Source organism: Symphalangus syndactylus, chromosome 8, assembly GCF_028878055.3.
Source record: "Symphalangus syndactylus isolate Jambi chromosome 8, NHGRI_mSymSyn1-v2.1_pri, whole genome shotgun sequence".
NCBI classification, from domain to species: Eukaryota; Metazoa; Chordata; class Mammalia; order Primates; family Hylobatidae; genus Symphalangus; species Symphalangus syndactylus.
The window spans coordinates 67,090,426-67,115,712 of record NC_072430.2 but is presented as its reverse complement, the minus strand read 5'-3'; the positions used below and the strand labels follow the sequence as shown (position 1 = coordinate 67,115,712).

The 25,287-nt window shown below is 39.7% G+C and overlaps 1 protein-coding gene across 10 annotated transcripts in view; it reads right to left on the bottom strand.

The window, feature by feature from the left end:
- The window catches only part of L2HGDH (L-2-hydroxyglutarate dehydrogenase), a 66,918-nt gene that overhangs the window by 32,339 nt on the left and 9,292 nt on the right, over nt 1-25,287 (bottom strand). For all 10 annotated transcript variants that reach the window (XM_055289439.2, XM_063644594.1, XM_063644596.1 and 7 more), the window contains 3 exons: nt 17,733-17,864; nt 7,841-8,003; nt 2,496-2,530 (listed from right to left, as the gene is read on the bottom strand). In XM_055289439.2, coding sequence (XP_055145414.1) covers nt 2,496-2,530; nt 7,841-8,003; nt 17,733-17,864 — 330 coding nt within the window. The remainder of the gene's footprint in view (nt 1-2,495; nt 2,531-7,840; nt 8,004-17,732; nt 17,865-25,287) is intronic.

Sequence of the window (25,287 nt, the reverse complement as noted above, 5' to 3'; positions counted from 1 at the left end):
AGAGGGGATTGCTGTACTGAATTGGATAACTAATCCCGACTCTCAAGAAAATGAGTTGCTACCATAACTAGTCTTGGGGATGATAAAGAGGAATATGCCTGGAATACATATCTCCTGAAGCTTCTCTTAGTATTCCCATATACTGTTATAAAAGTTACTGGAAACTACCTCAACCCAAAACAGCCAGGGCTGCTAATGGCACAGACTTCAGGAATGAAAGTTTGAGCTATACCACCAAACTAGAAACCATGACCAGCTGAGATGCTTGCCAAAGGCAAAGAGAATATGAAATGCATAGTAGGGGACGGAAATTATAAATATGACTATGGCCACATGACTAGTTACAGAAATGAGGGATGTTATAATCTGAGTATATCTTCTTTACTTTAAAATAATAAATACATTTCTCCATACATTACCTAATTCTTTTTTTATTAGACTATAAATAGACGCTACAGACTGCTATAGACTGAATTGTGCCTCCCCAATTCATATGTTGAAGCCCCAACCCTTAATGTGAACTGTATGTGGAGACATGGCCTTTAGGGAGGTAACTAAGGTTAAATTAGATCATAAGGGTAGGGGCTAATCCAATAGGACTGGTGCCCTTATAAGAGGAAGAGACACCCAAGATCATGCTCTCTCTTTCTGGGCACACATAGACAAGAGGCCATGTAGGGACATAGTAAGAAGGCAGCCATTAACAAGCCAAAAATCAACCCTACGTGCACCTTAATCTTGGACTTTTAGCCTCCAGAACAGTGGGCTTTTTAGGCCACCCAGTTTGTGCTATTTTGTTATGGAAGTCTGAGAAGACTAATACACTCATCTCTACCATTCCCACATTATCTAACACAGGGTTTCTCAACCTCAGTACTACTGACTTTAGGGGATAGATATTTCTTTGTTTGGGGGGCCTATTCCCCACACTGAAGGATGTTTAGCAACATTCCTGGTATCTACCCACCAAATCCCAGTAGCTGTGCCCCTCCCCCCTCCCAGTTGTGAGAATCAAAAATGTCTCCGAACATTGCCAAATGTTCCCCGAGGAGTAAAATTGCCTCTAGTTGAGAACTACTATCTAATATAAAATGCTTAAATATTGGTTAACCTTATATGTTGGTATTTAAGTGACAGGATCTCAAAGGGGGAGTGTAACTCAGCTAGTAAAAATTAAACATAACCCAGGATGGATAAAGTAGACTTTTTTTTTTTTTTGAGAGTTAGCATGTCTTCAGTCCTATGAAGGATAGTTACACCTTGTTAGGTGGAAGCATGCTTTTACTTTATTCTGTCTTTATTTGGAAGCTAAATATCATTATAAGGTTATAAGGGGCATGGACAGATGTCAGGTTGACAAAGGGTGGACTGTAGGGGTTTGTACTGAGTCCATTTGGTTAAGCTAGGAACTATGCTTGACAGAATCCCCTTCTCTTCATGGTTCCAACTTAAAGTTGGTCAAAACAGGAGCTGCATATAATCAGGTGAGAGAGGGCCAGGCGTGGTGGCTCACACCTGTAATCCCAGCACTTTGGGAGGCCGAGGCGGATCACGAAGTCAGGAGATAGAGACCATCCTGGTTAACATGGTGAAACCCCATCTCTACTAAAAATACAAAAAAATTAGCTGGGCGTGGTGACGGGCGCCTGTCCCAGCTACTCGGAAGGCTGAGGCAGGAGAATGGTGTGAACCCGGGAGGCGGAGCTTGCAGTGAGCCGAGATCGTGCCACTGGACTCCAGCCTGGGCAACAGAGAGAGACTCCGTCTCAAAAAAAAAAAAATTAATAATAATCTGGTGGCAGAAGTAAATCAGCAGGTATTATTCTCTGAAGGTCATCCTAGTCCAATGAGGTGACAGACAGATACCCACTGAATACCCACCAGTGAATTCCAGCTCCACATTCAGCTCTGTTTCCCAATTACTGATCCATCAACTCTCTTCTGAATCTATGCTTTCTCAGAAACTTCCACAATTGTGTAAGGTCTTGTTCCTATAATAAATCCTATAGCACTCATTAATGACTCTGCTCCCTTGAGTACAACCTGATGCAGTGAACCTAAAGGGAATCCACTGCTTCTATGCCATTCCGTGGTTCTTGCTTTAGCTCTATGTGAAGATGAAAAAAAGCAGTCCATCTCCCTCTGGACAACCTGTGTACTCCCTCTTCCGAAGTCTTCTAATTTATAGAGTTAATAAGTTAGTGGAGATCAGTAGACAGAGTGATAAAATATCTACCAGTTTTGCCTTAAAATTAAACACTACATATGCTTATAATCTTCTTTGCCAGCACAGCCACTTAATTAGGACATTCCCAAGTTGAAACCCTCCTTAGAATAAAAGCTGTTAAACTTCCCTAAAAGAAATTCTCTCAGAATAACTTTTACATTAGACAAATGTCATTCAATAACTTAAAATACAGCCCTGTGGCTTAATTTAATTTTTAATAAAGGGTAGGGAAAGAAAGCAGCCAGCAGTTTTGCTTAAGAATCTTTACCTTTGTATTCTTTATAACAATCGGATATTGCATTCCTGAAAAAAAAGAATAAGTGAAAAATTTATTTTTAGCAAAAGGCCAACATTATTTGAAATATCATACTAGAAACAAACTTCCTTCTGTCATTACTATGATTGCACCCTACAGTTCATTCTGAAACTTTTTACCAAATAACAATTAAACTAGTTCATACTTAACAACATATAAAACTCCAACATGTTTTTAGCTTGATTTTAACTCATCTAATCTATGCTTATAAACCATACCCCACCTGATCTCCAACATAGACACAGCTATTCTCTGAACTATAATCCTGGAAACCATAATGTAAAATGGATAATCATAAATCAGTATGTATTTCCCACAGAACTAAAGCTATGGTTTCTCATATCAAACCTTGTCATCCAAGTGTTGGTTACTGGATTCCTTGCAGGTTCTACATTGTTTAGAGAAGCAAGAGTTCTCGCAACACAAAAACTTCTAATAAAAAATTGACCATTTTTAAAATTAGTTCCCACTCAGATACATGGGATCCCAAAGTTTTATAAGGCATATGTAGAGCAGATAAATACAATCTACTTGTATCATAAATTTGGTTTATTATGCTACCTACCTAAAACAACCTTAATTATTTAACAATTTTGCTCATCATCTTAGAATTCAGAAAGACAGAATGATTCAGATGGCTTAGATATCTCCTTAAAAACCGGTCAAGGAAGACAGAACAGAATACTACTTTTTTTCTCCTTCAAATTTCTCAATAGCAAATAGGAGGCTCACAAATCTATCATTTGGACAAAAAAATATCAATGCCCTCAAAGCAAAACAAAACAAACTCTAAGTGCACTCTTAAACTATGGGGGGCTGGGCGTGATGTGGGGGGAGTTCCAAATAGCCAGGTCATTTTATGACCTTAGGCTATCATTCTGACATTCTGAAACTTGGGTGTGTCTAAGAATCACTAAAGGCTTATTACTAGGTGCTATTCCCAGATAGTCTGATTCAGTAAGTCCTGGGTGATGCTAACATTTGCACTGTGGGCCAGGCATAGTGGCTCATGCCTGTAATCCCAGCATTTTGGGAGGCCGAGGTGGGCAGGTTGTTTGAGCTTAAGGGTTCAAGACAAGCATGGACAACATAGTGAGACCTCGTCTCTTTTTATAATTAAAAAAAAAAAAGAAGAAGGAAGAAAAGAGGAAAAAGCATATTTAAAAAGATTGCTTGGATCCCTTTCATGGTTCTTGAAACATACAAGCAGGCTGAGCATGGTGGCTCACGCCTGTAACCCCAGAACTTTAGGAGACTGAGGTGGGTGGATCACCTGAGGTCAGGAGTTTGAGACCAGCCTGACTGACATGATGAAACCCCATCTCTACTAAAAATACAAAATTAGCTGGGCTTGGTGGTGCATGCCTGTAATCCCAGCTACTCAAGAGGCTGAGGCAGGAGAATTGCTTGAACCTGAGAGGCAGAGGTCGGAGTGAGCCAAGATCACGCCATTGCACTCCAGCCTGGGCAATAGGGTGAGACTCCATCTCAAAAGAAAAGAAAAAAAAGAAATATACAAGCAAAAGAGTTCTTTTGAAATTACTCATTCGTGATCCTGACACCTCTCTAAGACTGAGCCACATGGGTCACTGCTTTTTTTTTTTTTTTTTTTTGAGACGGAGTCTCACTCTGTTGCCCAGGCTGGAGTGCAATGCACTGGTGCAATCTCAGCTCACTGCAGCCTCTGCCTACTGGATTCCAGCAATTCTCCTGTCTCAGCCTCCTGAGTAGCTGGGATTACAGGCACGCATCACCACACCCGGCTAATTTTTGTGTTTTCAGTAGAGATGGGGTTTTACCACTTTGGCCGAGCTGGTCTGGAACTCCTGACCTCAGGATCAGGTGATCCTCCTGCCTCGGCCTCCCAAAGTGTGGGATTACAGGCGTGAGCCACTGCGCCTCCCAGGTCACTGCTTTATATAGGCATATTTATAGCTATCAATAAAAAGGATCAGTTCAGTCCTGTACTCTTCACACAGACACCAGGTTTGCCAATTTTCCTACTGACTACGTTTGCCATTTAGAGATACAGAACCTGAATAGTTATACCGGTAAGCTGGACATCTGAGTCCCATAGGATTTTGCAAATTAAAAAAAATTATTTTATTTAATTAAAAAAATATTTTTATGTTTAGTAAAGATGGGGTCTCACCATGTTGCCCAGGCTGGTCTTGAACTCCTGAGCTCAAGCGATCCACCCACCTTGGCCTCCCAAAGTGCTTGGATTACAGGTGCAAGCTACTGCGCCCAGCCCTAAAAAAAAAATTTTTTTTGAGACAAGGTCTCACTGTGTCAGCCTGGCTGCAGTGCAGTGATGCGATTATAGCTCACTGCAGCCTCAAACTCCTGTGCTCAAGCAATCCTCCTGCCTCAGCCTCCTAAGTAGCTGGAAGTACAGGTGTGTGCTACCATGCCCAGCAAATTTTTAAAAATTTTTTGTAGAGACAGGGTCTCGCTATGTTGCCCAGGCTGGTCTTAAACTCCTGGCCTCAAGTGATCCTCCTTTCTTGGCCTCTCAAAGTACTTGTACAAATTTTAACTTCACAATTAGATTTGCTGTCCAGACTTCTAGGGAGAGAAAAAGGAAAAAAAAAATTATCCAGAATGGTATGTGTTCCTTAGGAGTGGTAAAGTCTAGCACACTGGAAGACTAATTTACATGTTGTTATATATAGACAAACCAAAAAGGAGACGTCATGTCATGAAAATTTTTTTCTCTCCTTTCCAGGAGTGTAATAAATTATCATTAAAGCTGGGTGCAGTAGCTCGCGCCTGTAATCCCAGCACTTTGGGAGGCTGAGGCAGGAAGATCACCTGAGGTCAAGCGTTTAAGACTAGCCTGGCCAACATGGTGAAACCACGTCTCTACTAAAAATACAAAATTAGCCAGATGGGGTGGCACATGTTTATAATCCCAGTTACTTGGGAGGCTGAGGCAGGATAATAGCCTGAACCCAGGAGGCAGAGTTTGCAGTGAGCCAAGATTATGCCATTGCACCCCAGCCTGGGAAACAAGAGTGAAACTCCGTCTCAAAAAAAATAAATAAAAATAAATTATCATTCATAGTTACAAAATTCTGGTTTTATAGGAACTTTCAAAATTCTTCAGTTCATGGTTCTTTGTCCTTTTTTTAGTCTACTGGTTTATTTCTATTCCTGGTTGTTCAAACTAATCTAACTGTAAGTCTAGAGCAATGGTTCTCAATCAGGAGTGATTCCTTCACCCCCAACTCTAAGAGAACATTTGCCAACGTTTAGAGACACTTTTTTTTTTGGAGGGGGATGGAGTCTCGCTCTGTCGCCCAGGCTGGAGTGCAGTGGCGTGATCTCAGCTCACCGTAACCTCTGCCTCCCATGTTCAAGCGATTCTCCTGCCTCAGCCTCCTGAGTAGCTGGGACTACAGGCGTGAGCCACCATGCCCAGCTAATTTTTTGGTTTTTTTAGTAGAGATGAGGTTTCACCACGCTGGCTAGGATGGTCTCGATCTCTTGGCCTCATGATCTGCCCGCCTCAGCCTCCCAAAGTGTGCTGGGATTACAGGCGTGAGCCACTGCACCCAGCCTAGAGACATTTTTAATTGTCATCACTTGGAGGCGTGATGGTACTGGCATCTAGTGGACAGAAGCCAGGGATACTGCAAAACATCCTACAGTGCACTGGATAGTCCCCTACAACAAAGAATGATCTGGCCCCAATATCTATAGTGTCAGGATTAAGAAACCCTTTCCTAGACCTCCCCTCTGCAATTACCTTGGTGTCCTACTTTCCTATTCCAGCCTCTTAGCTTCCACCTTCCTGTTGTGCTTCATAGCCAGTCTTTTTCCTTCATTCTAACCACCAATTTCTCAAACTCTTCTGTCTTCATTAAACCAATGAAGCTTTCCACCTGACATCTTTGTTAATCTGCAATCCTTGCTCGTTATTCAGCTTGTGGGGAACATGGTGTGGGTCCAGTATAGTTCAGTAATTAACTATGTGGGCTTTAGGTACAGACTGTCTGAGCTGAAATCCAAACTCCACCACTTACTACTTGTACAACCATGGCCATGTTTCTTACTCTCTCTGTGCCTCAGTTTTCTCACCCTAAAAAAATGTGAGTAATAATGGTACCCTGCCACGGAGAATCGTAAAAGTCAAATGAATTAATACTTGGAAAGCACCAAGTGCTTAATAAGTGTTAGCAATTGGCCAGGCACAGTGGCTCACGCCTGTAATCCTAGCACTTTGGGAGGTCAAGTGGGCAGATCACTTGAGTCCAGGAGTTCGAGAGCAGCATAGGAAACATGGTGGAACCCCGTCTCTACAAAAAATACAAAAATTGGGATGGGCATGGTGGCTCACACCTGTAATCCTAGCACTTTGGGAGGCCGAGGGGGGAAAATCACTTGAGCTCAGGAGTTCGATACCAGCCTGGGCAACACAGTGAGACCTCGTCTCTATAAAAATTAAAATTAAAAAAAAAAGAAAAATACAAAAATTAGCCAGGTGTGGTGGCAAGCACCCGTAGTTTCAGCTACTTGCGTGGCTCAGGTGGGAGGATCACTTGAGCCTGGGAGGTGAAGGTTACAGTAGGTGGGATTGTGCCACTGCACTCCAGCCTAGGCAACAGAGCAAGACCCTGCCCCAAGGGAAAAAAAAATGCATTTTTAACAAGCATTGTCAAGAGATTCTGACTCTAACCTACAGGGTAGGGAAGTGTTTGGAGACAAATTTTCCATAAACAGCCTTGGCAATTCAGATTTTAGCACCAGTCAGAAGTGTCGGACCACAGCCTGGCTCTACCAGCACAAGACCCTCCAGAAGTCCCAGTTCTCTCACATTGTCTCATCCTTGTCCCTTCTGCACCTACCTCTGGTTCTGCACCGTACTCTAGCCTAGCTCCTTGTGGCCCTCCCACCAGTACTATCCCCCAAAATACCCCAATTGAAAAAAAATCAATATAAGTACAGCTGTTCCTTAGTATCCAAGGAGGATTGGTTCCAGGAACCCCACAAATACCAAAATTCAAGGATACTTAAGTCCCTTATATAAAGTGCATATAACATTTGCATATAACCTGTGCACATACTCTGGATATTTTAGGTAATTTCTAGATTACTTATAATACCTAATGCAATGTAAATGCTATTTTTTTGTTATATTATCTTTTTTATTTGTATTATGTATTGTTCTACTGTTATTTTTTATTGTTTTTTTCCCAAATATTTTTCATCCTCGGTTGGTTGAAACCACAGATGCAGAACCCATGGATATGGAGGGCTGACTATATTCAATAGAAAAGACAAGGATGGCTTACCATCTATACTTCTTGAAGGACTTTCTTTAGCCATTTCAATATCTTTTACTTCAAAATTGGTCAAGACAGAGCCACCTGCTGCTTGGAAATCCTGGGCAAATGACAAAGCCACCTGCCGATAGTCCACAATGCCAGTATGTGGACAATCAATAGCCATTAGACCCTGAAACAGAATTATGAAAAGATAACAGATAAGAGAAATAATACTTGCTAAATAACAAAATCTCTATAATCAAGAAACAATTTTGTCCTTTAGAGGAGTTGATTTTGTCAAGCTTTCCTTGCTGCTACAATGAGTTTTTCCATTTATTATCCCTCACCATACCTGATTCTGATTTGATACATATTTGATTCTGAGTTGAATTCCGTATCATCAATTATGTTTTAAATAAGCTCTAGTGAGATTTTTCCCAGTAGTATATACTATGTTGTCCATACTTAGAACTCAAAAGTTGTTCTAGCTACTCACAATGTTTCCAGAGCATTGCTTTGACTTGCTGCCCAGACCCTATCTTTGAGACTACAAATATGGAATGGAGATTTTATGCGGTTAACTCAAACTTTTTCTTCAGGTAATACAAGAAATTAATAGCCTGGGTTTTTTTTGTTTGTTTCTGTTTTTGTCCCTAAAGACATGTCCAAATTAAAGTTCATCAATCTGTAGATGAATGACCTATATAACACATGCTTATTTTATTTTTTTAGAATAAATGTTGAACGTGTCATTGGCCTTTTCTAATTCTAAAGAAAAGGATAAGAGGAGAATTTCACACACTAAGTACTGACTACATTTTGGTGATCATTGTTAATAGCACCACTTTCTGTTGCCTTTTTTTGTATATGAGTATATCAGTTCTCCCAATCAATTTCCCCACACTGAGGGTAAAGACTCCCAAAACATCAACAGTCTCTTTTTTAACAAACTGAAAGCAATGTTTGGCAAACTTCATCATTTTCCTGACAGTCTCATTTCTAGAATATGAGTATTTGCCAAGCATAGGAAATCATTCCTTCTGTTTTGATACAGTCAGTAAACATAAGACCTAGTCATTGACTAAATTCACATGTCAGTAACTATAACTCAACTTCAACCTATAAACAATATTTTGGGTACAATAATCTTAGAAGCTCACTTAGGATAACACCAAGAGATTAGTCCATGAAAATTTCCTTACCTAGCATAAAATTATGTGACAAGTATAACAGAGGGATAAAAACATTCTGTAAAAGTGCTTCATTCTCAATCAATAGTTTTTTGCAATTCCAAAAAGCTTCCTTATTCATCTTATGCTCCTATTACCCAGCACAACGTCTGACACACTGAAGACACTCAAACATTTACTGAAGGATTTAATTTGAGGGCTGTGTTTAAACATAGAAGATCCCCTTTACTCCATTCCAGACCTTCCCTAGAAGGTGTCCCTTCTTTTCTTTCTCTTTCTAGTCTTGGCTTTTCCTCTCCTCATAAGATGTTGGTGTGCCCCACCTATACATGTGTGTTGTAGAAAGGTGAAAAGAGTCACCATCACCAAGCAATCCAATGCTCTGGCCTGGTACTAGCTGCAAGGTAGAGGCTGCCAAGTTGGGGTGGTGTTGGTGGACAGGCTGGCTGTGTCTGTCACCCAGGAGGTTGGGCATGAAGTGTCCAGGTCAGCAGGTCAGAGATTGAAATCTGAGGCCTTGGCAGATCAGAACCAAGCAAGAATCAGGCAAGCAGGACAGGGAAAGTTGAGAGTAGATCTCAGTCAGGATACAGAGGAACAGATGAACATGTGATTGACCAATAGTGTTAACAAAACGGCAAAAGCAGACCAGAGGGCAGAGTAGCAGTGAGGATTTGCCCAGAGAGGGAGCAGTCAAGAGTTATCTTCGGCTACTCTGGGCATACTGCTTATGGGGTAGCCCTGCTCTGCAAGAAGTACTTTAAAAAAAAAATAAAAAGAGTTATCCTCCCAAGTCAAAGTTTACAGAGGCAGATTAAAATTTTCCAAGGGCCTCTCCCCAATGATACTTAGTTTTCTTTATTTTTTTTTTTGAGACAGAGTCTCGCTCTGTCACCCAGGCTGGAGTGCAGTGGCGCAATCTTGGCTCACTGCAAGCTCCGCCTCCCGGGTTCACGCCATTCTCCTGCCTCAGCCTCTCCGAGTAGCTGGGACTACAGGCGCCCGCCACCACGCCCGGCTAATTTTTTTATTTTTAGTAGAGACGGGGTTTCACCGTGGTCTCGATCTCCTGACCTCGTGATCCACCTGCCTCGGCCTCCCAAAGTGCTGGGATTACAAGCGTGAGCCACCACGCCCGGCATGATACTTGGTTTTCTTAAAGGGACTTGGTCTAAGAAGCTCTTTAGAGCTGCCTTGGTAAACTTCTTTCTAGGGGTCCTGGAAAAAAAAGAAGTGACCCTGTACCATGGGCATTTTACCCACTATTCCTATAGCAGTGGTGAGGTTGGTGGGGAAGGAAGGACTTTATTCAAAACATCTTTAGAAAAAAATCCAACTACATATTCTACTATATATTGCCATCCCTAAATACATGTAAACACTAATGATTACAACTTGGAATCATATAAAGTATATCACTTCTGTGGAGGCCTCAGAGAGAAGCAGAATATGCCTCTTTTGTAAGTTATTTTACTCATTTATCTTTCAAGTGGGGGTTTGTCTCTGAGGCTTTCTTAAACAACTGTACTAAGCTAAAAGCGTTCCCTTAACATTGGTACAAGAGAGAGTACCAGCTCTATCAGAATACTTATCACTATATCTTCTTTTACACTACAACCTCCTTCAAGTTGACAGCCACGCCTTATTCATCTTCTTATCTATCTACAGTGCCTGACATAGTGTTTGGCACATAGTAATCAAAAAACCTTTGGTTGAACCAAACAGAAAAAAATACCAGTTCTGAGTCAGATCTTGGGGTGGGGAACTCTTTGGGAGCTGTGTGACCCTGGGAAAGTAACAGTTTCTTCATTTATAAGACACAAAAATATGTGTAATACATATAATTTCATTACCTATGCACACACATCTCACTGACCTCATTCCAAGGACCTGTGATGGTCACATCATCAGGTACAGAGAACAATATCCAGACTCATCCATAACTTTTTGGTATCGCATAATATAAAAAATCATGGGTTCCTCTTCCAATTTTTTTCTAACTTTAAAGCCTTAACAAGGATACACAACAGGCAACAATCATATAGACCAATTCTCCAAATTTCAGTACCACTAGGATACCAGTAATCCTGTTTTTCAAACTCTACAATTAAATTATTTTCATGACCAAATCTATAATGGGGCCAGCAGCTCCAATGTACTTTTTTTTTCTTTTTGATACCCATCTTACATTTGAAAGACTTTTCATAAGCAAATAAAAATTAAAAGGTGTTAAAAATTGGCATGTCCTTTTGAAGGAGGTTATCAATTCTTTTATTCTTCAAGGTAATACTTGATAGGAGCACATCAATGAAAGTCTTTTTAAAAAATTTTTGAAACTTTTATTTTTAGTTGACACATAATAATTATATTTTTATATTTTTATTTTTTTTTTTGTTTTTTGAGACAGAGTCTTGCTCTGTTGCCCACGCTGGAGTGCAGTGGTGTGATCTTGGCTCACTGCAACCTCTGCTTCCCAGGTTCAAGCGATTCTCCGGCCTCAGCCTCCCAAGTAGCTGGAACTACAGGTATCCAAAAGCATGCCTGGCTATTTTTTGTATTTTTAGTAGAGATGGGGTTTAACCACATTTGCCAGGCTGGTCTCGAACTCCTGACCTCAAATGATTCACCCACCTTAGCCACTCAGATTCAAAGTACTGGGATTACAAGCATGAGCCACCGCGCTCAGCCAATAGTTGTATATATTTATGGAACACAATGATATTTCAGTATGTGTATATAATGTATAATGATCAAATCAGGGTAATTAGTATATCAATCACCTCAAACATTTATAATTTCTTTGTGTTGTAAAAATTCAAAATCCTTTTTTCCAGCTTTTTGAAAATATGTGAGATTCTGATATATTAGTTTCACAATCGAATTCCATCAAAATCATATAAAGCTATGAAATAGCAATAGAGTTAGTCTATTTTTGGGAAGGACATGTTTAATAACATGTATAGGAAGCTGTTGTTTTACACTGAGCTTCTGTATTAGACCTCTACAGACCAAACCAAAATGGAGTCACTCATGCTAAAATTCCTCCTCACCAGACGGAAACCAAGTTGTTTATATGACCTTCTAAGAAATCAGAAGAAATAACTAATAGCCAAGTTCACAAACAGGGTGGTTTTAGCCAGCTTGATAAGGAAGTCTTCTTTGGTTTTTTTGGAGTCCAATGGCACGATCTCAGCTCACCGCAACTTCCGCCTCCCTGGTTCAAGCGATTCTCCTGCCTCAGCCTCCTGAGTAGCTGGTATTACAGGCATGCGCCACCATGCCCGGCTAATTCTTGTATTTTTAGTAGAGATGGGGTTTCACCATATTGTTCAGGCTGATCTTGAACTCCTGACCTCAGATGATCCGCCCACCTCGGCCTCCCCAAGTGCTGGGATTACAGGCATGAGCCACTGCGCCTGGCCTCTGTTTTAACCTTATAAGGCAAGTAACTTTGAAACAACCAATCTGCTTTTTGTTCTCTGTTTCTGCTTTCTTCAGCCCTTTTCTGTCTATAAAGCCAACCTCCTCTGGTCAGCTCATCAGAGTGCCTTTTCTAAATCTTTGAATGAAATGCTCCTTGATTCATGAACCACTAAAAAAGCTAATTTGGTCTTTAAATCTGTTGTAATTTTGTCTTTTAACACACTCAAAAGTTTTGTAATGCCCTGTAAAGATAAGAAACAGGAAGTGGATTTAATCTAAATTTTTTAAGTAGACTCTTTTTTAAGAGCAGTTTTAAGTTCACAGGAAAATTGAGCAAAAAGTACAGAGATTTCCCATATACTCTCTGCTCCCACATATATAACAGCCTCTTAATTTCTTAATTTTAATATTAGCATTTTTTTCCTTGAAGCATAACATCAGTCTAAACAACCAGCCCTTATATCAGTTATTCACAACCCTAGTTTTATAATATGCTAGGATCTCTCTATTGTTTTAAAATAGGCTATCTCACTCTAAAAAAGATTGATGTGCCTTAAAGAAAATAAACAGAATAAAATAATAAATTAAATGTAACACATCAAGAAAAGCAGAAATATAAACTGGGGGAAGAATATACATAATTAAATATTCTTAATTATCTTAACAGGATAATCTATTATCCTGTTTCTTATCTACACAGTGCGTTACAAAACCATTGAGTGTGTTAAAAGACAAAATTACAACAAATTTAGTTTAAAGATCTAATTAGCTTTATTAGCAATTCATGATTCAGGGAGCACCTCATTCAAAGATTTAGAAAGAGCACTCTAATGAGCTGACCAGAGGAGGTTGGCTTTATAGGCAGAAAAAAGCTGAAGAAAGCAAAACTGAAAAGTCCTCAAATATTTCAAACAAAACCAATTTGAATTTACTAGGATTGTTTAAATAAGCATATAACAAAATCTACCATTTCTTAAGGGATTAACATAAGCCAAATGCCTTATACATAGTATTTCATTTAATTCTCAAAACAATCTCCACTTTACAAATGAGGAGTCTGAGGATTAGAAAGATTATAACCCATTCAATGTTAATAGCCATTAAAGAGGCAGGTGTGAGACTTGAGCTTATGTCTGTCTGACTTATCAACAGCTACATTATACTGCTCATCTTATGCTAGATCCAAGTTAATTTTAAAAAGTTGAAGGATACAGCAAGATAAACTAATAATATGTCAAAACTCCCTTAAGTCGGCTGGGCATGGTGGCTCACGCCTGTAATCTTAGCACTTTGGGAGGCTGAGGTGGGCGGATCACGAGGTCAGGAGATCAAGACCATCCTGGCTAACATGATGAAATCCCGTCTCTACTAAAAATACAAAGAAATTAGCCAGGCGTGGTGGCGGGTGCCTATAGTCCCAGCTACTCTGGAGGCTGAGGCAGGAGAATGGTGTGAACCCAGGAGTCGGAGCTTGCAGTGAGTCGAGATCGCGCCACTGCACTCCAGCCTGGGTGACAGAGCAAGACTCCGTCTCAAAAAAAAAAAAAAAAAAAAAACTCCCTTAAGTCTGAGAATTACTGGAATCAGATAATTAAAAAATAACAATAACTGGCTTTGGTTCTCCTCTCCCCATGTCCAGTTCCATCTTACGTATTCAAATTCGATTAACTTTCCTAAATTAGTACATTTTGCCTGTCAGTGTTCTGCTCAAGTCCTTCAGTAGCTACCTGCTATTTAGATCACGGGTAGACAACCTTTTTTATAAGAGACAGAGAGTAAATATTTTTGACTATCTAGGCTTATGATCTCTGTTGCAACTACTCAAGGGGGCTGTTTGGCATAAAAACAGCTACAGACAATACATAACTGAATATTTGCGGTTGTATTTCAATAAAACTTTATGGACATTGAAATTTGAATTTCATATATATATATTTTTTGAGATGGAGTCTCGCTCTGTTGCCCAGGCTTGAGTGCAGTGGCCCAATCTCCACCCACTGCAACCTCCACCTCCCGGGTTCAAGCAATTCTCCTGCCTCAGCCTACCAAGTGGCTGGGACTACAGGCACATGCCACCACGCCTGAATTTCATATAATTTTAATTCATCACAAAATAATGTTCTTTTAATTTTTTTTAACACACTTAAAATGTTAAAAAACATTTTTAGCATGGCCGGGCACGGTGGCTCACGCCTATAATCTCAGCACTTTGGGAGGCCAAGGCAGGCAGATCACGAGGTCAGGAGTTTGAGACCAGCCTGGCCAATATGGTGAAACCCTGTTTCTACTAAAAATACAAAAATTAGCCAGGCGTGGTGACATGTGCCTGTAATCCCAGCCACTTGGGAACCTGAGGCAGGAGAATCGCTGGACCCAGGGAGGCGAGGTTGCAGTGAGCCGAAATCGTGCCACTGCACTCCAGCTTCGGTGACAGAGTGAGACTCTGTCTCAAAACAAAACAAAACACAAACAAACAAAAAACATTTTTAGCTTTCAGGCCATACAAAAACAGGTGGCAGGATGAATTTGGTCCACAGGACAGAATTTGCCAATCTTGACTTTGACCATTTAGAATTTGCTCAGAGTGTGAAATACGCAGGTGGCCAAAATAAGATGGTCAATGAAAGTATTCTACTTAAAAAAAACAGTCACTAATTCACTATCTCAGAGAGATAAGAAATATTTGAGGAGAGAAAAGGGAAGTAACAAGATCTAGTGTATCCCACAAGCAAAATAGTTTGATCATCCTGACTGGGTGCCAGGAAAGGAATAGGTGGCTTGCCGGAGACGAAGATGCTATAACCTCTGCAGAAGAACTCATTCAACAGTATTTAGATTCCTGGATACTATCAGCGTCTTAAGAGCTTTACATGAATTCAGAAAATCTTGCATATTTTGACCCAACTTTAACTTTACAACTAGAGATAAAGGGAAAAAATACATTTTTTTCCTTTAAGCTTTTATTTTTCCTGGACTTGAAAAAATAAATTTCTATCTTGTCTTTTTGCAGAAAGGATGAAGCAGCTTGTAAAAATAAACAAAAAACAAACAAAAAACACATATAAAACTATACAAACTAGGATTAAACGTTGGATCAACCAAGTATATGAATTAGAAAAGAAGAAATAAAACAGTTATTATTTGCGGATAAAATGTCTGGGTATAAAAAATCCAAAAGAATTTCTAGACAAATTATTTAGAACCAATAAGTGAATTTAACCAGTAAGTTGGATACAAGGTCAGAAATCAATTATATTTCCACATACCTGCAACAAACAAATAAAAAGTGAACTTTAAATAACAATACTATTAATGAGAGTATCAGAAAACATCAAATGCAAATTCTTTTTAGATATAAGAGACATGCCACGCAAGACTTCCATACTGAAAATTATAATACATAATGTAATAAATTAAAACAGATCCAGACAAAGGGAGGGATATATGAAGTTCAAGGATTGGAAGACTCCATACTACAAAGATGTAAATTGTCTCCACGCAGACATACAGATTCAGTGCAATCTCAATCAAAATCGTAACAGGTTATCTTGTGGAGTCTAGCAAATTAACTCCAAAATTTATGTAGAAATGTAAAGATCCAAGAATAGCCAAGACAATGTTGAAGAAAAAAACTGAAGGCCTTACTCTACCAGATATTCAGGCCTATTAAAAAGCTACTATAGGGCCAGGCGCTCATGCCTGTAATCCCAGAACTTTGGGAGGCCAAGGCTGGAGGATCACCTGAGGTCGGGAATTCAAGACCAGCCTGACCAACGTGGAGAAACCTTGTCTATACTAAAAATACAAAATTAGCCGGGCATGGTGGCGCATGTCTGTAATCCCAGCTACTCAGGAGGCTGACGCAGGAAAATCACTTGAACCCGGGAGGCAAAGGTTGCGGTGACCTGAGATTTCGCCATTGCATTCCATCCTGGCAACAAGAGTGAAACTCCATCTCAAAAAAAATAAATAAATAAAAATACAAAAGTTAGCCAGGCGTGGTGGCGGGTGCCTGTAATCGCAGCTACTGGAGAGGCCGAGGCAGGAGAATTGCTTGAACCCAGGAGATGGAGGTTGCAGTAAAAGCTACTAAAGGCCAAGCTACTATAGCTCATGCTTGTATTCCTCGCACTTTGGGAGGCCAAGGCAGGTGGATCACTCAAGCCCAGGAGTTCGAGACCAGCCTAGGCAATATGGTGAGACTCTGTCTCTTCAAACATTTTAAAATTAGCTGGTCATGGGGAGCTGTGCTCACGTCACTGCACTCTAGCCTGGGTGACACAGTGAGAACCCATTAAAAAAAACGGCTATTATAATTAAACATTATGGTAGTAGCACAGAAGAGGCAATGGAACAGAATGGAGTCCAGACATAGACCCGCCACATACCTGATATCATAAAGGCAATACTGCAGCACAGTGGGAAAATAATGGTTTTTTGATAAGTGATACTGACTCAACCGGATATCTGTTTGGGGAAAAAATATACCTTGACCCCTAACTTATACCATATATAAAAATCAATTCCAAATGGACTGCAGATCTAAATGTGAAACATAAAACAATAAAACTTTTAGAAAAACACATAGAATATCTTCTATACCTTGGGCTAGGCAAAGATTTCTCTTTTTTTTTTCTATTTTATTTTCCTTACCAAGTCTTTGAATGCATCCAGAAAATTTAACTAGAGCGCAAAAAACACTAACCATAAAAAAAACATATGCATAAATTGGTAACATTAAGATTAAGAATTTCTGTTAATCTGAAGACAATATTAAGAAAGTGAAATGCTGCAATCCCAGCAGTTTGGAAGGTCGAGGTAGGAGGATCAAACTCATGCCAGCCTTATCTGCCTATCATATAGATCAGACACTACAGCTGCCTTCCTCCAAAAATGTTCAATGGTTCCCTGTGCTTACTGGATAAACTTCAATGTTATTAGCATGAATGCCAAGCCCTTTATGTGGGCCTAACCCTGCCTTTTCAGTCTTATCTCTTATCTTTCCCTATATACCCAATGCTCCCAACCATACCTCACTGCTCAGTGTTTTCCAAACATGCCATGTGTTCTCAGGCCTCCTCCTGTCTTCATGTTGGTCAGACCTGGTATTTTCTCACAGAGAAAGAAATCAGGTGTCCAGAGTTTGTGGCAATGCCCTCTTGTGTCTGTCACTTCACTATTTCTGTGACAGGATTATCTAACTGATTTTATATTATTCCTGTCTCCTATACACTCACCCTCAGCCTCCATGTCACAGGACTAAGCCCTACATAAAAACATCCCTTTGAAGCTGGTTAATCACTTACCCTACAATATGGCTCCTTCTTTTTTATATCCTCCTGCTGGATCAGCCTCAGGCCCCGGACACCATTCTGGAGGCCTCTCTCATAAAGGGCCTGAAGTCTGGGGATTTCTTCTTGTTCAACAGCTACTATAAGCTTCAAAAAAAAAAAAAAAGGTAAGGAGCATGGATAGAGGTGAATGTATCATCAGCGATGAAAGATGAAGTCAATGGAAAATAATCAACTATTGTATGACCCAAAAGAGGTGAATTTTTTAAAATTATTTTTTCTTCACATATCCAATTCTTCCTTTCTTCATGACTATTTTCTTCCTCCACCAAGAAAAGCTGTCTTAAGAAAATGGCATTAAAACAAATTTTCCCTAAAAATGAAATGTAGCCTCAATTTCCACTTCTGTTATCATAGTCTCTATGTGCATCTTGGCCATAAGCAACTCATCACTACCACATTCTCAATCCCAGAAGGGAGAGAAGCATAAGTTGTTGGACTTTATACTTTTTTTACCCCCCCAAAACAGAATGGCCTTCTTATTTCTTCAGGAAAATGTAAAATATCAGCACATCAGAAAGACAACTGGTATTGAATGTGATGGAATATAACTGACAAAACAATCCCTTTTATTTTTGGAATATATTATAAAGTATTTACAAAACATTCTGTTGCAGGGGGAAAAACAGCGAATTAATCAACTTATTTCTTTTCTATTTATTTATGGGAAAAATATCTGTTTGAGGTACAGTTTCTTCCTTACTTAAGGAAAGGGGCAAAGGAAAACACAGGTGCATATTCAAAGGTATATTAGAATTCACAAGTCATTATTTCATACCAAAGAGGCAACAGAATTTCATGAGGTGACACTTTTAATCAAGGTATAAAGGCTATTTAAATCAATAAGTAATTACCTTAAAAACAGAAGTGGAAGTAAAGGACTCTATCAAGTAAGTGAAAAGACAACCCACACAATGAGAAAAAATATTTGTAAGTCATGTAGCTGATAAAGGTCTAGTATTTAGAATATGTAAAGAATTCTTACAATTCGTAATAAAAACTGTAACTAGACTTTTATATCTTGCCTTTTTCACTTATGTCAGGCCCATTTTACTGAATTGTTTTTTAAAATGTGGCCATGCACAGGGGCTCATGTCTATAATCCAAGCTACTTCAAAGGCTGAGGCAAGAAGACCACTTGAGCCCAGGAGTTCAAGACTGCAGTGAGCTGTGATTGTGCCACTGCACTTCAGCCTGGGCAACAGGACAAGACTCTGTCTCTTAAAAAAAATTGTATCTATTTTTAAAATTTCTATTTATTTATTTATTTGAGACAAGGTCTCACTCCCATTGCTCAGGCTATAGTGCAGTGGCCCAGTCATGACTCCCTGCAGCCTCGACTTCCCGAGCTCAGGTGATTCTCCCACCTCAGCCTCCCTAGAAGCTGGGACTACAGGCATGTGCCACCACACTCGGCTAATTTTTTTTTTTTTTTTTTTTTTTAGTACAGACAGCGTTTTACCACATTGCCCAGACTGGTTTCAAACTCCTGGGCTCAAGCAATCTGCCCACCTCAGCCTCCCAAAGTGCTAGGATTACAGGCATATGAGTCCAGCCCTACAATTTTTTTTCATAACATCTTTTTTTTTTTACTTTCACTCTTGTCACCCAGGCTGGAGTGCAATGGCGGGATCTTGGCTCACTGTAACCTCTCCGTCCCGGGTTCAAACAATTCTCCTGCCTCAGCCTCCCAAGTAGCTGGGATTACAGACGCCTGCCACCATGCCCAGCTAATTTTTGTATTTTCAGTAGAAACAGGATTTCACCATGTTGGCCAGAACTCCTGACCTCAGGTGGTCCACCCACTTTGGCCTCCCAAGTGCTAGGATTACAGGCGTGAGCCACCACACCCAGCCTCATAGCATCTTCAATGGTGACAATGAGCTTTTATTCTTAAAAATTGTAAGGGCCAGGCACGGTGGCTCATGCCTGTAATCCTAGCACTCTGGGAAGCTGATGCTGGTGGATCGCTTGAGCTCAGGAGTTCGAGAACAGCCTGGGCAACATAGCAAAATCTGTCTCTATAAAAAAATACAAAAAATTAGCTGAGTGTGGTGGTGTGCACCTGTAGTCCCAACTACTAGCGGGCTGAGGTGGGAGGATCACTTGAGCTCAGGAGGTCAAGGCCACAGAGAGCCGAGATTGCACCACTGCACTCCATCCTGGGTGACAGTGAGACCCTGTCTCCAAAAAAAAAAAAAAAAACAACTTATATGAAGAAAGGACATGACTACCAACACTGCAGAAATAAAAGGACTTATAAAAGAATACTATGAACAACTGTATGGCAACGAATTAGAAAATCTAGATGAAATGAACAAATTATTAGAAAGACACAAACTTCTGACACTGATTTGAGAAGAAAAACTTAATAAACCTATAACACATGAAGTGATTGAAAGCTTCCCACATTAAAAAAAAAAAAAAAAAGCCCAGGCCCAGAGGCTTTATTCACGAATGTTACCAGATATTAAAAAAAAAAATTAATACTAATTCTTCATAAACTCTTCCAAAAAACAGAAGAGTAAGAATCACTTCCCAACTAATTCTGTGAGGCCAATATTAGTTTGATACTAAAACCAGTGCTCTGGTTTCTCTTCAGAAAGAAAAAATATTTTGCCTTTTAACAAAACCAGATATCATAAGAAACTGCAAACCAATATCCCTTAAAAATATTAATGCAAAACCCTGAACAAAATACTAACAAACTGAATGCAGCAACATATAGAGAGGATTTTACACCATGACCAAGAGGGATTTATCACAGGAATGTAAAATCAACTTAACATCCAAAAATGTATTAATACACTACATTAATAGAATCAAGGATAAAAACCACATGATCACCTTGATAGAAGCAGAAAAGGCATTTGAGAAAATTCAACACCTTTTCATGATAGAAAACACTCAACAAACTAGGAATAGAAAGGAACTTCCTTAATCTGATAAAGGGAATCCACAGCTAACATCATACTTAAGGGTAAAAGATTGAATGCTTTCTCCATTAGATCAAGAACAATTCAAGAAGGTCCACTTTTACTACTTCTGTTCAACACCGTATTGGAGCTTCCACCCGTGGAAATCAGGCAAGCAGAATAAGTAGTTAAAAGACATCTAAATTGGAAAAGAAGTAAAACTAACTTATTTGCAGATGACATGATCCTGCATATAGTAAAGCCTAAGGAATTCATAGACAGACAGACACAGACACACACACACACACACACACACACACACACACAATTAGAACAAAATGAGTTTAGAAAGGTCACTGGATTAAAAAAATCAACATACAGAAATCAATCATATTCTATGCATTAGCAATGAATTATAAAAAATGAAATTAGGAAAACAATTCTCCTCACAAAAGCATCACAAAGAATAAACTACTGAGCACTACAAACCAAATGGACCTAATAGATATTTATTGAGTTTCATCCAACAGCTACAGAATATATATATTCTTCTCCCCAGCACATGGATCACTCTCAAGGATAGACCAATATGTTGGGCCACAAAACAGGTCTTTAAAAATTTTTTTAAATGAAATTATATCAAGTATATTCTCTGACCGCAATGGAATGAAACTAGAAATCAATAACAAGAGGAATTTTGGAAACTATATAAACACACGGAAATTAAACAATATGCTGCTGGCCAGGCACGGTGGTTCACACCTGTAATCTCAACACTTTGGGTGGCCAAGGTGAGAGGATCACTTGAGCACTTGAGTCCAGGAGTTTGAGACCAACTTGAGCAATGGAGGGAGATCCTAACTCAAAAAAAAAACCAAAAAAACAAAAAGAATAACAACAACAAAACGATTGGGCATGGTGACTCATGCCTGTAATCCCAGCAATTTGGGCAGGTAGATCACTTGAAGTCAGTAGTTTAAGACCAGCCTAGTTAACATGGTGAAACCACATCTCTACTAAAAATACAAAAATTAGCCAGGCATGGTGGCGTGCGCCTGTAGTCCCAGCGACTTGGGAGGCTGAGGCTGGAGAATTGCTTGAACCCAGGAGGTGGAGGTTGCAGTGAGCTGAGATGGCACCATTGCACTCCAGGCTGGGTGACAGCAAGACTCCGTCTCAAAAAAAAAAAAAAAATTAGCCAGGCATGGTGGTACACCTGTGATCCCCATTACTCCAGAGGTTGAGGTGGGAGGACTTTTTTTTTTTTGAGACAGAGTTTCGCTCTTGTTGCCCTGGCTGGAGTACAATGGCGCGATCTCAGCTCACTACAACCTCTGCCTCCCAGGTTCTAGCAATTATCCTGCCTCAGCCTCCCGAGTAGCTGGGATTACAGGCATGCGCCACCACACCCAGCTAATTTTGTATTTTTAGTAGAGACGGGGTTTCTCCACATTGGTCAGGCTGGTCTCAAACTCCTGACCTCAGGTGATCCCCTGCCTCAGCCTCCCAAAGTGCTGGGATTACAGGTGCGAGCCACCACGCCCGACCAGTGGGACAACTGTTTGAGCCTGGGAGGTCAAGGCTGCAGTGATCTGTGACAGTGCCACTATATTCCAGCCTGGGTGAGAGAGAGACTCTATCTCAAAAAAAAAACAAACAAGCAAACAAAACCAATACGCTTCTAAATGACCAGTGGGCCAATGAAGAAATTAAGAAGGAAATTTAAAAATCTGTTGAAACAAATGAAAATAGAAACACAACATACCAAAACCTATGGGAAATAGCAAAAGCCGTACTAAGAGGAAAGTTTATAGCTATAAGCACCTACATCAAAAAAGTAGAAGAACTTCATATAATCTAACACTGCATCTTAAAAAACTAGAAAAGCAAGAGCACACCAAAGTCAGAATTAGTAGAAGAAAAGAAATAATAAAGATTAGAGCAGAAATAAATGAAATTGAAACAAAGAAAACAATACAAAAGATTAATGAAAGGTTGGTTTTTTGAAAAGATAAATAGAATTGACAAACCTTTAGCCAGACTAAGAAAAAGAGAAGACCTGGATAAATAAAATCAGAGATGAAAAAAGAGACATTACAACCAATACCACAGTAATTCAAAAAATTGTTAAAGGCTACTATGACCAACTATATATGCCAATAAATTAGAAAACTTAGAATAAATGAATAAATTCCTGGACACATACAACCTACCAAGATTGAACCATGAAGAAATCCAAAACCTGAACAAACCAATAACAAGCAATAAGATCGAAGCCATAATAAAAAGTCTCCCAGTAAAGAAAAGCCCAGAACCTGATGGCTTCACTGCTAAATTTTACCAAACATTTAAAGAAGAACTAATACCAAACCCTACTCAAACTATTCCATAAAATAGAGGAGGAAATATTTCCAAACACATTCCATGAGGCTGGTATTACCCTGATACCAAAACCAGACAAAGACACATCAAAAAAATGAAAACTATAGGCCAATATCCCTGATGAACACTATACAAAAATCCTTAACAAAATACTAGCAAACCAAATTCAACAACACATTAAAAAGATCATTCATCATGACCAAGTGGGATTTAACCCAGGGATGCAAAGGATGGTTCAACATATGTAAATCAATCAATGTGACACATCGTATCAACAAGATGAAGGACAAAAACCGTATGATCAGGCCAGGCGTGGTGACTCAGACCTGTAATCCCAACACTGTGGGAGGCCAGTTCAGGCGGATACATAACAAAATACCAGTCAGCCTTAAAAAAGGAGAAAATCTTTAAGATAATGAGAAATACTTAAGATAATATCCTCCATGTTCATCTCTATTGTCACAAATGGTCCATGCCACAAATGACAACAGAGATGAACCTGGAGGACATTATCTTAGGTGACATAAACCAAGCACAGAAAGATAAATACTGCATGATCTCATTTATATGTAGAATCTCAAAAAGTTGAACTCACAGAGGTAGAGAGTGGAATGATGGTTACCAGGGGCTGGGGTGGCAGGGAGGCAGGGGTGGTGTGGAAAGATATTTGTTAAAGGACAGAAAATTTCAGTTAAGGGGAATAAGTTCAGGATATCTATTACACAAAATGTTGACTATAGTTAATAATGTATTATATTCTTGAAGGCTGCTCAGAGAGTAGATTTGTGTTTGCATCATAAAAAAAAAATAAGTATGAAAGGTAATGCATATGTTGGTGAGCTTGATTTAGCCATTCCACAATGTACACATACTTCTTGAGACTCTGTTGCCCAGGCTGGAATTCAGTGGTGTGGTCTCGGCTCACTGCAACCTCCACCTCCCAGGGTCAAGCAATTCTCATGCCTCAGCCTCCCGAGTAGCTGGCATTACAGGCGTGTGCCACCACACCTGGCTAATTTTTATATTTTTAGTAGAGATGGGGTTTCACCATGTTGGCCAGGCTGGTCTCGAACTCCTGACCTCAAGTGATCTGCCTGCCTCAGCCTCCCAAAGTGCTGGGATTACAGGCGTGAGCCACCCTGCCCGGCCCACAACATATACATACTTCAAAACAACATGTTGTACATGATAAATATACACAATTTTTGTCAATTAAAAAATAATTTTAAGCCAGGCACAGTGGCTCACATCTGTAATCCCAGCACTTTAGGAGGCCAAGGCAGGAGGAGTGCTTGAAGCCAGGAGTTTGAGACCAGCAAGATCCTGTCTCAACTTTTAAATAAGAAATAAAGTTAAAAAATAATAATTTTAATTTTTTTGAGACAAGGTCTCACTCTGTCGCCCAGGCTGAAGTGCAGTGGCATAATCATGGATCATTACAGCCTCGATCTCCCAGGCTCAAGCAGTCCTCCCACCTCAGCCTCCCAAGTAGCTGGGACTATAGTTGTGCACCACCACACCCGGCTAACTTTTTAAATTTTTTGTAGAGATGGGTCTCACTATGTTGCCCCAGCTGGTCTCAAACACTTGGGCTCAAGAACTATTTTCTAAAAAGGAAAAAATAAAAGACACTCAACATCATTATCACTAGGGAACTGAAAATCAAAACTTCCACTAGGATGGCTAAAATAAAAAAGACAAACCAAAATAGATGTTGGCAAGAACATGAAAAATTGGAATCCTTATTAATTACTGGTGGGAATGTAAAATAGTACAGAGCTTTGGAAAACAATCTGGCAGTTCCTCAAAATGTTAAACATGGAGTTACCCTGACAATCCAGCAATTCCACTCCCAGGTATATACCCAATATAAATGAAAACATATGTTCACAAATAAACTTATACATGAATGTTGACAGCAGCATTATCCATAATAGCCAAAAAGTGGAAACAATCCGTATGTCTATCAACTGATGAACAAATAAAATGTGGTATATCCATACAATGGAATATTGTTCAGCCATAAAAGGAATGAAGTACTGATTCATGCTACAACATGGATGAACTTTGACAACATTATGCTAAGTGAAAGAAGCCAGTCACAAAAGACCACATAGTATACGAATCTATTTATATGAAAAGTGCAGAACAGGCAAATCCACAAAGACAGAAAGAATACTAGTGGTTGCTAGGGCATCGGGGGAGGTGGAAAT